The sequence below is a fragment of the Canis lupus genome, chromosome 16 (genome assembly GCF_048164855.1).
Source record: "Canis lupus baileyi chromosome 16, mCanLup2.hap1, whole genome shotgun sequence".
Taxonomy (NCBI): Eukaryota; Metazoa; Chordata; class Mammalia; order Carnivora; family Canidae; genus Canis; species Canis lupus.
The window spans coordinates 57,115,188-57,128,673 of record NC_132853.1 but is presented as its reverse complement, the minus strand read 5'-3'; the positions used below and the strand labels follow the sequence as shown (position 1 = coordinate 57,128,673).

General features: G+C 59.4%; 1 protein-coding gene across 2 annotated transcripts in view; it reads right to left on the bottom strand.

Moving 5' to 3' along the window:
- The window catches only part of MGAT5B (alpha-1,6-mannosylglycoprotein 6-beta-N-acetylglucosaminyltransferase B), a 70,790-nt gene extending 58,560 nt beyond the window's left edge, over window positions 1–12,230 (bottom strand). Inside the window, exons 1-2 of one of the 2 annotated variants that reach the window (XM_072781733.1) lie at window positions 12,069–12,230; window positions 8,192–8,304 (exon numbers count right to left, since the gene is read on the bottom strand). In XM_072781733.1, coding sequence (XP_072637834.1) covers window positions 8,192–8,304; window positions 12,069–12,136 — 181 coding nt within the window. In that variant the 5' untranslated portion in view covers window positions 12,137–12,230. The remainder of the gene's footprint in view (window positions 1–8,191; window positions 8,305–12,068) is intronic. The other variant, XM_072781734.1, reaches the window with a different exon arrangement.
- Between the last annotated feature and the right edge of the window lie 1,256 nt (window positions 12,231–13,486).

Here is a 13,486-nt window from a genome sequence, read left to right as displayed (position 1 = left end):
CCAGGCAAAGGAGTTGGGCAGGAGAGTGAGCCCACCCCACCCCTCACCCCTGTAGGACAGGAAATCCCCTCACTTCGTTGTGTGGGGGTACAGAGCCCTGGGCCGACTCTGCTCCCTACCAGCTGGGGGACACGGAAATCATCCTAATGCCTCTGGGCCTCTGTTTGGTTACCTGCAAAATGGAGCTTTAGACCTAATCCCAAGTCTGTGAAAAAACAGGAGAAGGCCAGGGGTGGGGGTGCGGAACCCCAGGGCCCCCAGCACCGAGTTCCAGACAGATCTTGTAGATCAGGCCTCTCGAAAGTGCAGTCAACCAGCCACTCCATGCCTGAATCTCCTGGCCAGGCTGTTAAAATCCAGATTCTCAGGCCCTAGTCTCGATTGGCTGATTCACACCTCTAGGACCGCCCAGGAACCTGCACTCTGCTTGCCCCCCACGTGGTGTGCATGTACAGGAGACATTGTGAGCCTGTGTTCAAGGGGCTCGGGGCCCGAGCAGACCCCTGCCCCACTCCACAATCCCAGACCCCGCCATAGGAGACCATCGTGAATTTGTCCCGACTCTCAGCTGGCTTTCAGGTTCCCGAGGATCCACTCCTGGGCTGAGGGGCAAGGGAGACGTTGTGAAGAATAAAATTAAATGAAAACAAGGCACTTCAACCAAGATCCCATTAACCAGCTGGGCTTCCCCAAGATTTCCCTTCTAGTGATTCCCGCTTTTTGGGGCCACACATGCTGGAGGGGAGAGTGGTTCCTGCCTTTCTTTTCAATCAAGTCACGTGAAGGTTTTAACAGCCCCTCCAGAGGTCTACAGATACTCAGGTTCCAGGCTCTGCAATCCCCAACTTGGCTCCCCAAAACCCCCAAGGGCTGGCTCTGAACCTCTCACAGCAAATGAGCCAAGTCACGGAGACCTGAACGCTTCCAGGGGCTTCCAGGGCGCAGGAGGGCCCTGGGTTGGGTTTCCCAGAAGCAAACCTCAAGACAAGGGTTGGAGGGCAAGTCGTTTATTTGGGAGCTATAGGAAATCTTGGTCAGGGAGTGGGAGGTGGCCCAGAGAGGGTAAGACACCACACTGGGGAAACCAGCAGGTGCAAGTCTGCACATGAGCATGGAAATCCCGAAGGCCAAGGGCTGGGGCACCAGCAGCATGTGCTTCTCAGGAAAGAAAGGGCCAGGGCCCAGGGAGCTCAGAGAGGCTCTCACCTGCCTCTGCCACCCCCATCCATGTGGCCATGTGGCCAAGGGACAGTCATGGCAACACTATCAGCTTCGGTGTCCCCAACTCAACAGTACCGGGTCCCATCTGCCATCCATGGTCACAGAGCCAGGAGGGGGCGGAACAGAGCATGGCAGGGAACCAGGGGCAGAGGTGGGGAGAAGAGAGGAGGCTGGAGGAGGGGCTGCTCCAACCTTAGGACAGAGCTAAAGAGGGGGGCCAAGGCGCACACGCATGCTCACACACACGGAGTCGCCTGAGAATGAGAAGGCTCGGGGTGGGGTGTTGGTGAAAAATGCACATCTAGAGGAAGGAAAGAAAGAAAAACTGCCTCTACCCCATCTCCACACCAGTTGCGAAGTAACGAGCAGCCTTCCCACTTCGCCTTCCCAGAAAACTGGGTGGGTTTTTAACAAACCAGTTGGGATTGGGAAATTTCACCACTGTGTCAAGCGAAGCAGGTTTCTCCCCCCGCTCTGCTCCACCCCACTCACTCAGTACTCCATGGGTTAGTCAATCAATCCAAGAAGATATAAATAGCTCCCGCTCTCTTTTCAACTCCACAGAGCTGGGGTGATGGTGGGTCTTTTAAATCATTCTCATCCCTGAGACCCCCCACCCTCCTACCCAAGCCCATCATCCATCCAAATGTAATACCTGACTTTCAACTGGTGCTTGGAGCACAGAGTAGAACAAGGGGAAGGTTCCCATCATCTCAGCTAGAAAAATAGGGGAACATCAGATGATCTGACCGGGCCACTGCTTGCTACCTACTCCTGGAGTTGTGCAGTGCACAGCCTGCCCGACCTCCCTGGGCAGCCCTGATGAGCCAATGCTCACAGCTCAGGCTGGGGTGGCCCCTTCCCCCAAAAGCATGGGATAAAACCAAGGAGAGAGACCACAGCTGGGGACACCCTAAGTCAGAGCCTGTTAACCAAGGCCCTCCAACCATGACCTGGCCAGGGCACCCAGGGCCACCTGGACCACAGAGCCCGGGCAGCAGCTCCCTTGTGCAGATGCGGCGCCCCAGCGACACTGAGCCCACATCACGCCTCCTGGAGCAGTGCTCTGCTCCCCGGAATGCCTCAGGCCTGGCACCCTGCCCTGTCACACTGCTGCCCCTGTGTCTGAGCTCATCTCAAACTTCCTTTGCTCCTCCTCGCTGCCTGAGCCCCTCCTGGAAAAACTGCACCATCTGGCCAAGAGCTGCAGGACCCCAGGAGCCAAGCAGAGCTGGGGCAGCCCCGTGGCTTGGGACAGGCTGGGTGGGGGTAACAAAGCCCACCCTCCACCTGCTCCATCACCAGCCACACGGGCACGGGATGGGTGGGCATGTCGGTGTCCTTCTCTGGGCCTTAATTTCTCCTCCTGTAAAATGAGGGTGTCAGACTTACTGCACCCTGAGGTTCTGTGGGCTGGGACTCCTGGCTTGGTGCTTGCAACCTGCTTCTCGAGATTAGGGTACCAGGAGAGGCAAGAACTGTTGCTCTAGAAGCTGCCACAATCCCCTTAGGGAGAGAGCTCAGTTCTGTTTTCCTACACCCTGGGTGGGCCAGAGCAGAGGAGTGAGGTGCCCAGAGCAGTGAGACAAAGAGAAAGCTAAATGACTCTGCATATTCAAGTAGGAAGGAGACTGGAGATTCCTCGTTAGGTCTGGGAGAAGAGGAGACAGAAGGAGGCCCAGGGGCTCAGAGGCGGGGGCGGCAGGGCAGCCAGAGGGGTGATGTGGGGTGAGGGGGGGAGCTCCAGCTGCTGGGAGGCCAGAAGGAACTGTCATCCGCTTGCTGTGCCCAAGCAACGGTCCCAGCCCCCACGCCGTCACCCTACTCTGGGCAGGGGCTCAGGGGAGCGGGTGCCCTTCCCACTAGGTCAGTGCCGCACGCAGGAGCGGGATAATTCACAGAAGCAGATCAGACCAAGAGGGGGCCGGGGAGACCTAAGCCCCTCCCCCAGAGAGTCCTTGGAGATGGGGGGCTCTGGATGGCGCCTCATAGGAAGGATTAGCCAATTCCTTAATGTCAACGGAAAGAGTGACCCCAGAAGACCGCAGGGCTTAGGGATGTGGCTAAGGAGACACATGGCCCCTCTTAGATGGGTCCCTAAGGACGCATCCATCACACTGGACCCAGACCCGGGGCTCCAGGCGGGCCCTGCTGCCTGCAGGTGGCACACACTGGAAGCTCCCCACCACTTGGGGTGGGGGGTGGGGGGGCGGCTCCCTGGCTGCCCCCACCCACCCGGGGACTGGCAGCCTAGCAAGCTCCTGCCAGCTTGCCCTGAGTCACCTCACTGCTCCGCTCCGGGTGTGGGCTCAATTGAAATGTATTTAATGTGAAGGCCCAGCGACACCCGTCTCCAGCCTCACACGCGGTCCCCCATATTTCCATATAAATAAGGAACGTGGGGATGCGGGATGCGAGAGATACAAATGGCTTCTCAGGGTCACAGACAGAGGTGCTTTATTAACCACCCAGGCCCCTCCCCACCCCTCCCCTCCTGTCTCCTCCCCTTCCCTTCTCTCCCCTCCCCTGCTCTCCGCTCCCCTCCCTTCTCTTCGTCCCCTTCCCTTCCCTCCCCCCCAAAAGCACACGGTTTCCGTGTCTGTCTCTCCCATCCTCCCTGTCCCCGCCTTGTCCTCCTTTCTTATCCCCACCCCAACCCCTTCTCCCGGTCCCTCGAAACTGAAGGAGCCCCCACCTCGCCAGATAAGAGACCCCCCCCCCCCCCCCGGCCCTTGAGACAGAGACTGTGACTTCGTGTTTGCACAGCTGGAGACACGAGTACACTTGTCCCTCCACACACAGCCGCCCCGCAGAAACCAGCTGAGGCCCCCGGAGCTCTGGGCTCTGGGTGGCCCAGAGGAGACAAGGGCAGGCCCTGGGTCCCCCAGCCATCACCAGCCTCTGCGAGGAAGGGCTCCTGGCACCCAGGTCCAAGGCCAGAGACAGCCACGGAGCAGGGAAATATTTTTCTGATATTCCCTAGGATCGAATCCCAGCTGCGGGGCAGGAAGGTCTAGCAGGGCCAAGCCACAGGGTAACCTCAGGGCGGCTACAGGCAGCTGAACCAAGGCCCTTCTGCCTCCAGGCCTCTCCCCAGAGACAGCCTCTGGCCTCTACTTCTTCAAGACAAGATAGAGAGCTGGGGAACAGCGGAGAACAGCCAGCCACACACGCTTGAGGAATCTGCAGCCACAGCAGCATCAGCGGAGAGGCCTCAGCTACAACTTCACCCCCCACCGCCACTGTCCCTAGGAGGGAAGCACATCCTCCTTAGGACAAGAGAGGGGAAGTGGAGCCAGGAGGCAGGGAGGAGGGGCTGGGGTCTGCAGGGAGCACGCAAAAAACCCTCCCCCAAGGCTCAAGTCAGGCCCACCTGCAGCAAGAGGGAATTAGGTTAGACTTCTCCATGAAGTGCTTCCTGCCAGCCTCCTTCCCCCTCCTGAATCTTAAGATGAGTGCTCAGAACTAGAAGGACATGATCCCCAAACTAGAGAACTTCATCACAAAATATAAACTGGCCCAGAGGGGAGCCCAGAGCCTCTTCCGAGAGACCACAGCCCACAGAGTCTCCAGTAGGGCCCTCCTCGTTTTAGAGAACACTCCTTCTTCTCCTCACCCCTCCCCAGCCTCATCCTGGGGGGACCTCCTTCTCCGACAGGCTTGACAGGCCAGGACAGGACAGGCTGTCTCCCGCTTGTGTGCTCACATGGTTTTGTTGACCAAAGCAAGGATTTTTATTTTTTCCCTAAATGGCACTGCCTTCCTGAGTTTCCTTCTCCAAATTCTGCCCCAGGGCTGCACAGACACGGGGATGCCCCTGCAATGCAAACACCCAACCCCCTTCCATGACCTCCAGGATCCCTCCCAGGCCCCTCCCGCCTGCCCCCCTTCCAGCCCCAGTGCATGGCTCAGGTGGCTCCTAGGCAGAAACGCTGGCACCTCCTAGGTTTCCTGCAGGGCCGCTTCCTGCAGGGCGCCTCCAGGCACAGTGTGGGGGTGTCTTTTGAGGAGGTGTGTTTTGCAGGATCAGGATTTTAAACCCACAGTGTAAACTTGGGGCTCCTCCAAGTCCCTGCTTTGGGTCTTTCCAAAAGAATCAACTTAATCCAATGGCATGAAAGAAACGGGGAGGGACAAAGAGAATTGGGATATGAATCGAGCCGGTCAGTTTTCCAGAGCTCTGAGGCCTCCCTCCTCATCCGTCCCCTCCTCCTCATCTTTAGTTCCACATTTTAGGTGCCTAGCCTCCAGCCCAGGGGCTCAGGAAATGTGAAAAGGCTTTGACTTGGCTGAACTTGCTCTGAGAACTGATGTCACAACAGACAGGAGACCCAGCAACCTCGCCCTGTGTGTACCCAACCGCGATGCCTACATGTGTCCTCCAGAAGACAGGTACCAGAACGTTCCCAGCAGCACTATCCACACAGCCCCAAACTGGAAGCAACCCAATGTCCACCACCAGTTAGAGAGATAAACATCATGTGGTGCGTTCACACAATGGAATTCACACCACAGCAGTGAAGACAAATGTCTACAACCACACACCATGACACGGATGACTCTCCCAGATGTAATAATGGGAGGGAAAAAAAGACATACACAAAACCATATCCACTATGTGATTCCATTCTCATAAAGTCTGAAAAACAGGCAAAACCCTGTGCTATGAGAAGTCAGGGTCCTGACATCCCTGGGGAAGTAATGGGTGGGAGGAGGCATGAAGGCACTTCTGGGGGCTGATCACGTTCTGTTTCTTGATCTTGATGCTGGTTGCATGGATGCATTCAGTTTATGGATATTACGCTCCAATGGAAAGCTTAAGCGTGGGGCAGCCTGGGTGGCTCAGTGGTTTAGCGCCGCCTTCAGCCCAGGGCCTGATCCTGGAGACCCGGGATAGAGTCCCACGTCGGGCTCCCTGCATGGAGCCTGCTTCTCCCTCTGCCTGTGTCTCTGCCTCTCTCTCTCTCTCTCTCTCTGTGTGTGTGTCTCTCATAAGTAAATAAATAAAATCTTTAAAAAAAAAAGAAAGCTTAAGCGTGTGCATGACTGTGTGCACACGCACACACACAGACACACACATGCCTCTAATCTAATTGCATGACCTTGGGCAAGTCCCCTTCCCTTTAGGGCTCTGCCCACCACTAAGACGCAGATCTGGTTGGAGTTGGACTCCTACCACCTCTCCAGACAGAAATGCCCAATGCATGGCACGGCTGGGCTCCCACAAGGTCATGCCAGGGAGATGAGCAAGAACCAGAACCACACTCCTCTTCCAGCCCCCAGTTCCCATCTCTTGGATCCCTGACCTTTCCGAAGGTCCAGCTTCCTTAAGCCCCCCGTAGCAGTCACCCACGCAGACACATCCCATTTGCAGGAGTGGCAACCAGGTAGCTTGAGTATCGCTCCCTACAACCCATCTCCGTACTCTCCACATCCCCATCATCCCCCCACCATGACCTCCAGTATCCCTCCCTGAGCTTCCTCGAAAGTGCACCTCCACAACCGGCCCACCCTCTCTTCTAGCCTCAATGCACACCCATCTCCTGTGCAGAAATCCCCGCATCTCCTCCGCCCTCTTCCCTAAAACAGCCTTTTCTGCAGTGTCCCCATCTCAGACTGAATACATACAACAAATATTGATGGAGCTTGTCCTATTTGCCAGATGCTGCTCAAGCCCCTTCATATGTGTTATAGCAACACCATACGTGACAACCCTGGGCACACAGGTATTATCCCCATTTATCAGAGGAGAAAACAGGAGCTCAGAGACCAAAGCATCTCTGCGAGTCAGAGGTGGGATACGTTCATTTACATGTAGGCTTGAATGACTAATAAATGTGAAATTGCTGCCAGGAGCTTTGCAAGTTTAGAGTACATGTGAAACCAAAGGAATAAACCCAATGATGAGATGCCAGATGGCAGAACAAGTGCCCCTCAGAGCATCCACCCTAGGTGACAGCCCATTCTATTTGACGGTATATTTGCCATTGGGAACAGGGGAGCCACACAGCCGAGCTCTGGGGGTTTGAGAAAGTGGACTTCAAACAGAGACTTCCCCAGAGCAGTAGGAGAAAGCCATCGAGCCAGCCTGCTGAAGAGCTCCAGAAACCCTATTTGCCTCAGCTGCCCCACTACCCTGGGGTCCTCCTTCCCACTGTTACCAGAAGAGCCCCCACGACACACTGACCAGGACTCTGCACCGTTTGCCATTCTTCACTGAGTAGAAAGAGAAGGGAGGAGGGTCCATCTTTTAGGAGGTCTCCTAGGTCTGAACCCCTCCATACCACCTGCTGGGAGCTAATTCAATCCCATGCCTGAAGATGGTCATTACTTTTCTTCTCTGTGAATGAGTTAAGTGACTTGGCCAAGGGCACACAGCTGGTAGGTAATGAACCAGGGTACAAACCAGGTCCATCTGGCCCCCAAAGCCCATGCTCTGAACCCCTTTCCACCGCCTCACAAGTGTCATGTGGGCAAGGAGCCACAAAGGTCTGAACTGTGTCCCAAAAGCTCAGAAATAAGACATGTGAGCCCATGGCCAGGACTGCCCTCTGACTTTCCCCTCTGCCCCCTTGGCTGTGGCCACAGCCTGAATCAAAAGCACAGAGTGGGTGTGTCTCAGAGGGACAAGTATTCAGAAACACTCACCCCAACACACACACAGAGAAAGAAGCCACTCAAGCAGCGTCTTCTGATGCCTGGGAAGCCCTGACTCAAGGCTCTTCCCTGGACTGACAGTTGGCCAGAAGTAGCCTGATGATCATAGCCAGGACCAAAGGCAAAGCACCATTCAAGGTCACACAGCCTAAGCCAAGGCCCCTCTCCATTCACACATCCATTGATGAGGTGGCCAGGATCCCTGGGACAGAGTCCCAGAGAGTTCCTTGAGTCGCTTGGTTCAGAGGCCTCCTTCTCCCCAACCCACAAACACCTGCATCCACTCCTGACTCCCCTTTCCCCACCAAGATACCTTCTGTGCGGATGGTGAAGGGGGAGTCCCCCGGGCGCCGGGCAGAGAACTGGCCTCCCAAAGACGTCATCAGGAAGCAGAGTGAGAAGAAGCCGATGCCCAGGACAAAGAGCCTGTGGAGAGCAACAAGGCAGGTCAGAAACAGGTCACTGGAATGCCCTTTCCCCACCCCCAACCAGCAAGGGCTCTGTACAAAGGAATGGGTGAGGGAGTGAGGATGGAAGGGATGGATGTGGGAACAAGAGATCCAGGGCTGAGCTCCTGGACCACGTCCCTCATCGCTACAGAATAAAGAAAGCTCGACTACAAGGGGCTGGCCGTGAGCCTCACACAAAACCCCAAGGGACAATGACACAGGCATAGCTCAGGCAAGTTCTAGCCTTCAGAGAGAGCCTGGCTCATGAGCAGAGGTCCTCAGTGTGTGATTCCCCAGACCAGCAGCACCGGCATCACCTCGGAATTGTTAGAAATGCAAAATCTTGGGCTCCAATCTTGGGCTTGCCAAATCAGACACTCTGGGGGTGGCACAAGCACCGCGTATTAACAAGCTCTCCAGGCAATTCTGATACATGCTAAAGTTTGAGAAGCACTGGTATGGATGGAAACAGCAGGAGCTGGTGCCAGCCAGAGGGCAAGGAATTGGTCCAGACAAAACCCACCTGGATCCCATCAATCACCTGGGCCCAGCTCAGCGCTGTGCTCACAGGTCCTGCCACCACAATCAGTCATGAGTTGGCTTGAACACCTCCTTATCATGTTCGAGGGGGTGTGGCATGTGCCCCCATCCCTACCAGAGGGTAAGATCTGCAACCGCAGGGCCGTGTGGCCATGTGGCCACATTCCGTGCCCAGACTCTGCCTAACTCACATCTTCACCAGGCAGGCACACAATAGTTGTCAGCACTGGACTGGTCAGAGTGAGTGGACCCCTGTGCATGGGGTGTCATCTGGGGCACTGGCCCAAACAGGACTCTTGCTCATTCCTTCAACACATAGTTGATTATTTCCCAGGTGCCAGGCACGGGAGTAGCTCCAGGGAGACAGCAGGGAACCCCAGGCTCCTACTGCTTTCATACTAGGTTCTGGGTCCCAAACAGGAGAACTGAGCTAACCAGCCCAGCTTTGGGGAGCTGTTCTGGAACCTTGGATGTATCAAAGGACTTGCAGAACTGGCAGGGCTGAATGGGGAGCCCTTCGCCCTGGTCAGGATGAAGAAGCCCATCTCCTGTGGAGCCAGCCTCACCCCACAGAGCCCCACAAGTCATGCTAGAGGCCTCCAGCACTCCCACCTCCCCCCACCACCCTCAACCCCACATTCATTTTTATCTCCACGCAAGACTTGCTTTATGCATTTTAATCTTCATTATTTGAAGCTGGCAGAGCAGTATTTAATTAAAACTTGGCCCATTAAAGAAAACACACAATTGCAAAAGAAAATAAAAGCACAATAAAAATTCTCACCCCGTATTTAAATGAAACTGTTAGAGATTAAATCAGAGAGGGTGCTGAACCCCAAAGTAGAGAAAGCAGTGAGGGCTTCCCCAGGAGATGACAGCGAGGACAGGAGAGACTGCACGAGAGACACTGCTCCCTCACCTCCGAGGGACCTCTCACTGAATTCCACCAAGCTCGGGGCTGGGGCCCTGGGATCCCAAGATGAAGCTAGGCTGGTCTCAGGACAGCAGCCAGAGAAACGGTGGAGGAGGCCGGTGGTTGCACACCCAGGAAGATCCTGAGGGAATCAGCTCTTTGTCCTCCCAGCTTGACGACAAGGACAGAAGCCTTAAATTTATTGTCCCTCACGTCCCCAAACCTCCTCTGCAGCTATGGAATCATATTTAGAGCTAGAGGCCTGGGCCGCAGGGTCCGAACACCTGTTATGAGAAAGGGATCTATACTTTTAGGCCAGAATCTGAAGTCCTCAACACACATCATCGACAAACTTCTCTGCCAGACGTCAATCCTAGGGCCATTTAGAGCAGATTCGAGTTAAAATGGTTCCGTCCCCCATGTATCTATTGAGGCAACATTCCAGGAGCAACTACAGAATAAGGGTCCTGCCAGAGGCTCTGGGAAAAGAGAAGGAACAGGGCCCCCTGTTAGTTAAAAACTAACAAGTAGAGGTGCTGTGGTTGGAGGCCAGCCCCCCTCCATCTGAAGGGGACACAAAGACTCCACTGGTGGCTGTGGGTCTCTGGGCAGCCTAGGGAGACCCTAGGTGAAGATACACAACTTGAGGGCAGGGGAACCTATGCAATCCCACCTCAGAATCCCGCCTTCAGATAAGAGCCTGAAAGAACCAGGACCCCAGAGGGACGCAGCGCGGGGAGCGGGCGCTGTCCGTGGTGCTGGCTCCCGCCGCCTCCAATTGCACCAGAAAATGTCCAGCCACAGCTCGGTCAGTTGGCTGGTCCTCCCCTGACGTGGACGGCGGGCTCGACACGGGAAGGGGACCCTCTGACCGGTCAGCATCAGCCAGGGATTCGAGGATTTCCCTGGAGGAGTAAGGCCTTTTCCAGAGACGCCTGCTTACCCCCCTGCTTCCCCACCTGCTTCCCATGGGAACCCTCTGTCGGGGCTCCAGCCACCTCCCTGTCGCCTGCCCAAGGCCCTACTCTTGGCACCGCCAGCTCTACGATCCTCCCTTCCCACGTCCTCCGGAGGCGGTGGTCCATCCTGAGCCCTGCCGTCGGGAAAGCGGTCTCCTCAGCTCCACACAGCAGGCAGGCTCACCGAGGAGGTGCTGGGAGGCCCGGAGACACCAGGGTCTCCTGGTCAGGGGCTGGGAGGGGGATCAGCCAGGGCCTGGCAGGGGCAGTGGCTCAATACCTGCTCCCTCTGGCAGCCCAAGCCTTTGGGGGGGGCCTCTGTCTGCCCAGTTCCTTCTCAAGCGGAGCACAGTGGCATCCACACCCCACCTGTGGCCGCATCCGGAGTGTGACCCCCGCCCCTCCCTGGGTGCCCTCTGCCTGCTGCCCAGCACCCTGCCAGGCACACATCACTTAGCATCTCCTCCCGGACCGGGGCAGCAGGAGGGCTTGGCGGGCTCCAGGGAGAGGAGGGAGCTGCCCCGGTCCCACTGGGCTCTGGGGGTCCCTGGACTGGGGTCAGCGGACAAGCCAGCCCTGCCTGGCCCCAGCCCTGCCTGGCCTTGGCCGCCGGAGGTTGGGGTGCCGGAGTCGGTCCTCACTTTCATCCTGCCCCAAGGTTCCCGGAGGTCCGGGCTCTGCTGCCCTGTGCTCCACAGCGCCTCCGGGCCACCAACTCCCCACGGCCTGCACCGAGGGTCCAATTCCCAGCCGAGGGGCAGGCGGGGGGGGGGGGGGGTGATCTTTGCTCCAATCTCGGGACCTTCCCTTGGAGCCAGGCCCGCACCCCGTGGGGAGGAGGGGGTGCGAGCAGAGGGCGGGGGCAACGGGGCGGCGCGGGTGCAGGACTCAACCCAGGGCTCGCGGCGGCCGGTGGGGGTGCCGCCCTGCTCGGCGCCCTAACTTCGCCCCGGGGGTGGGGCGTCTGCCAAGTGGGGAGGCCCCCGAGGGGCAGGAAAGGGGCGCCCTGGCCGAGGCGACTTCCCGGGCTCAGGATCACAGCCTGGGTGCCTCTGTCCCCCTTCCCACCCTCGCATCCCGAGTCCTCTCCCCGCTAGACCAACTCGGGACGTGTCTGGGCTGCTCGCGCGCGCACACGCACCCCGAACCCGAACCTTGGCTCCGTCCCTCCCGCGGCCCCACCGGCCATCACAAGGGTCGAACGCGAACCGCCCCCTCGGCCACCGGGACAGGCACCTGGGGGGGTGGGGGTGACCTCGCCCGCCCCTACCTACCCCGCGCCCCCTCGGAGGAAAGGACCTGCCCGCGCCGACGGGGAGGGAACTTTACCGAAAGGGTCTCAGGGTGACCAGGCATCTTCTGACCATTATCTTCCCATCCGGGTTGACTGTGATCATCGTGCAAACTTGTCTGGGCGGCGGGCCGCGGGCGAGGCCGGACGCACCGTCCCGGGCCCCGCTCCCGCCGCGTGGGAGCCGCGAACCCGCTGCGGGCCGAGGCCGAGGCCGGGGCCGGCGGGGCGGGGCGGGGCGGGGGGCGCGGGTCCGGGCGGCCTGGGCGGGCGGGGAGGAGGAGCGGCGCGGCTGCGGGGGGCGGGGGCGAGGGCGCGGGCGGCCGTCTCTGCGTGTCCGCCCTCCCGCCTCACCTCCCTGGGGCCCGGGGGCGGCGCGCCCCCCGACCGCCGGCCGCGCGTCTGCCTGCTGGGGCTCGCTCGCTGGGCGGGACGGCGCCGCGGCGCGCAGACGGGCTCCCCGCCGCGGGCGCCCTCATCCCCGGCCCGCGCCCTCGGTGCCGGCTACAGGCGGCCCCGCGCCCGCGCCCGCGCCCCGGCCCCCCGCGCCTCCGGGCCGCGCCGCTCCCCGGCCCCGCAGCGCGCCGCGCCCATGGCTCTCGGCGAGGGCCCCGCGCCGCTCTGCCGCCCGCTCGCCCGGCGGCCCGCGCTCGGGAGGCGGGAGGGAGGCGGGAGGGAGGGAGGCGGGCGGCCGGCCCCGCGCCGCGCTACGCCGGGAGGCGCCGCATTGTTCCTCGGAGGAGGCGGCCGAGCGGCGGCTGGGGCGGCCCGGGAGCGGCCGCGGCGCTTCCTCGTGGCGCCGGCGCCACCTCGCGGCTGCAGCCCCGCAGCGCGCGCTCCCGGCCCGGTGCGCGGGGGGCGGGGTCCCTGCGCCTCCCCCCAGCCCCGGACCCCCCCCGGGGCCGAGGGCCACGGCAAGGGGGGGCGCTGGGCCAAGACGCCCCTTCCCCTGGCCGCCCCCCCTCGCCCCCTCTCCCCCGTGGGAGCTCTGATGTCGCCCTGCAGCCCTCACCCTTCCTGTGGCCCTCTGGGGCTCCCCTTGGCTGAGCGGAGTTCCAACTCCGCCTCTTGAGACGGGGCTGTTCAGCTGAGCCCAGAAGCCTGGGCGCGCCGTGTGGACCGAGGTTCCAGTCTCAGATCCCACTGAGCCCAGAAGCTTGGGCACGCGGTGTGGATCGAGGTCCCAGTCTCAGATCCCACTGAGCCCAGAAGTCTGGGCGCCCGGTGTGGACCGAGGTCCCAGTCTCAGATCCCACTGAGCCCAGAAGCTTGGGCACGCGGTGTGGATCGAGGTCCCAGTCTCAGATCCTCCATTAACCAGTGACTGACACCTGCAAGTGGGGGACACTCCAGAGCCTCGATTTCTCCACTGTGAAATGAGAGTGACCTGAAGCTGGCTAAGGCTAGGCCAAAGCATTTACACGCCCCTTTCCCCAACCCCCTCCTCTTCTTGACT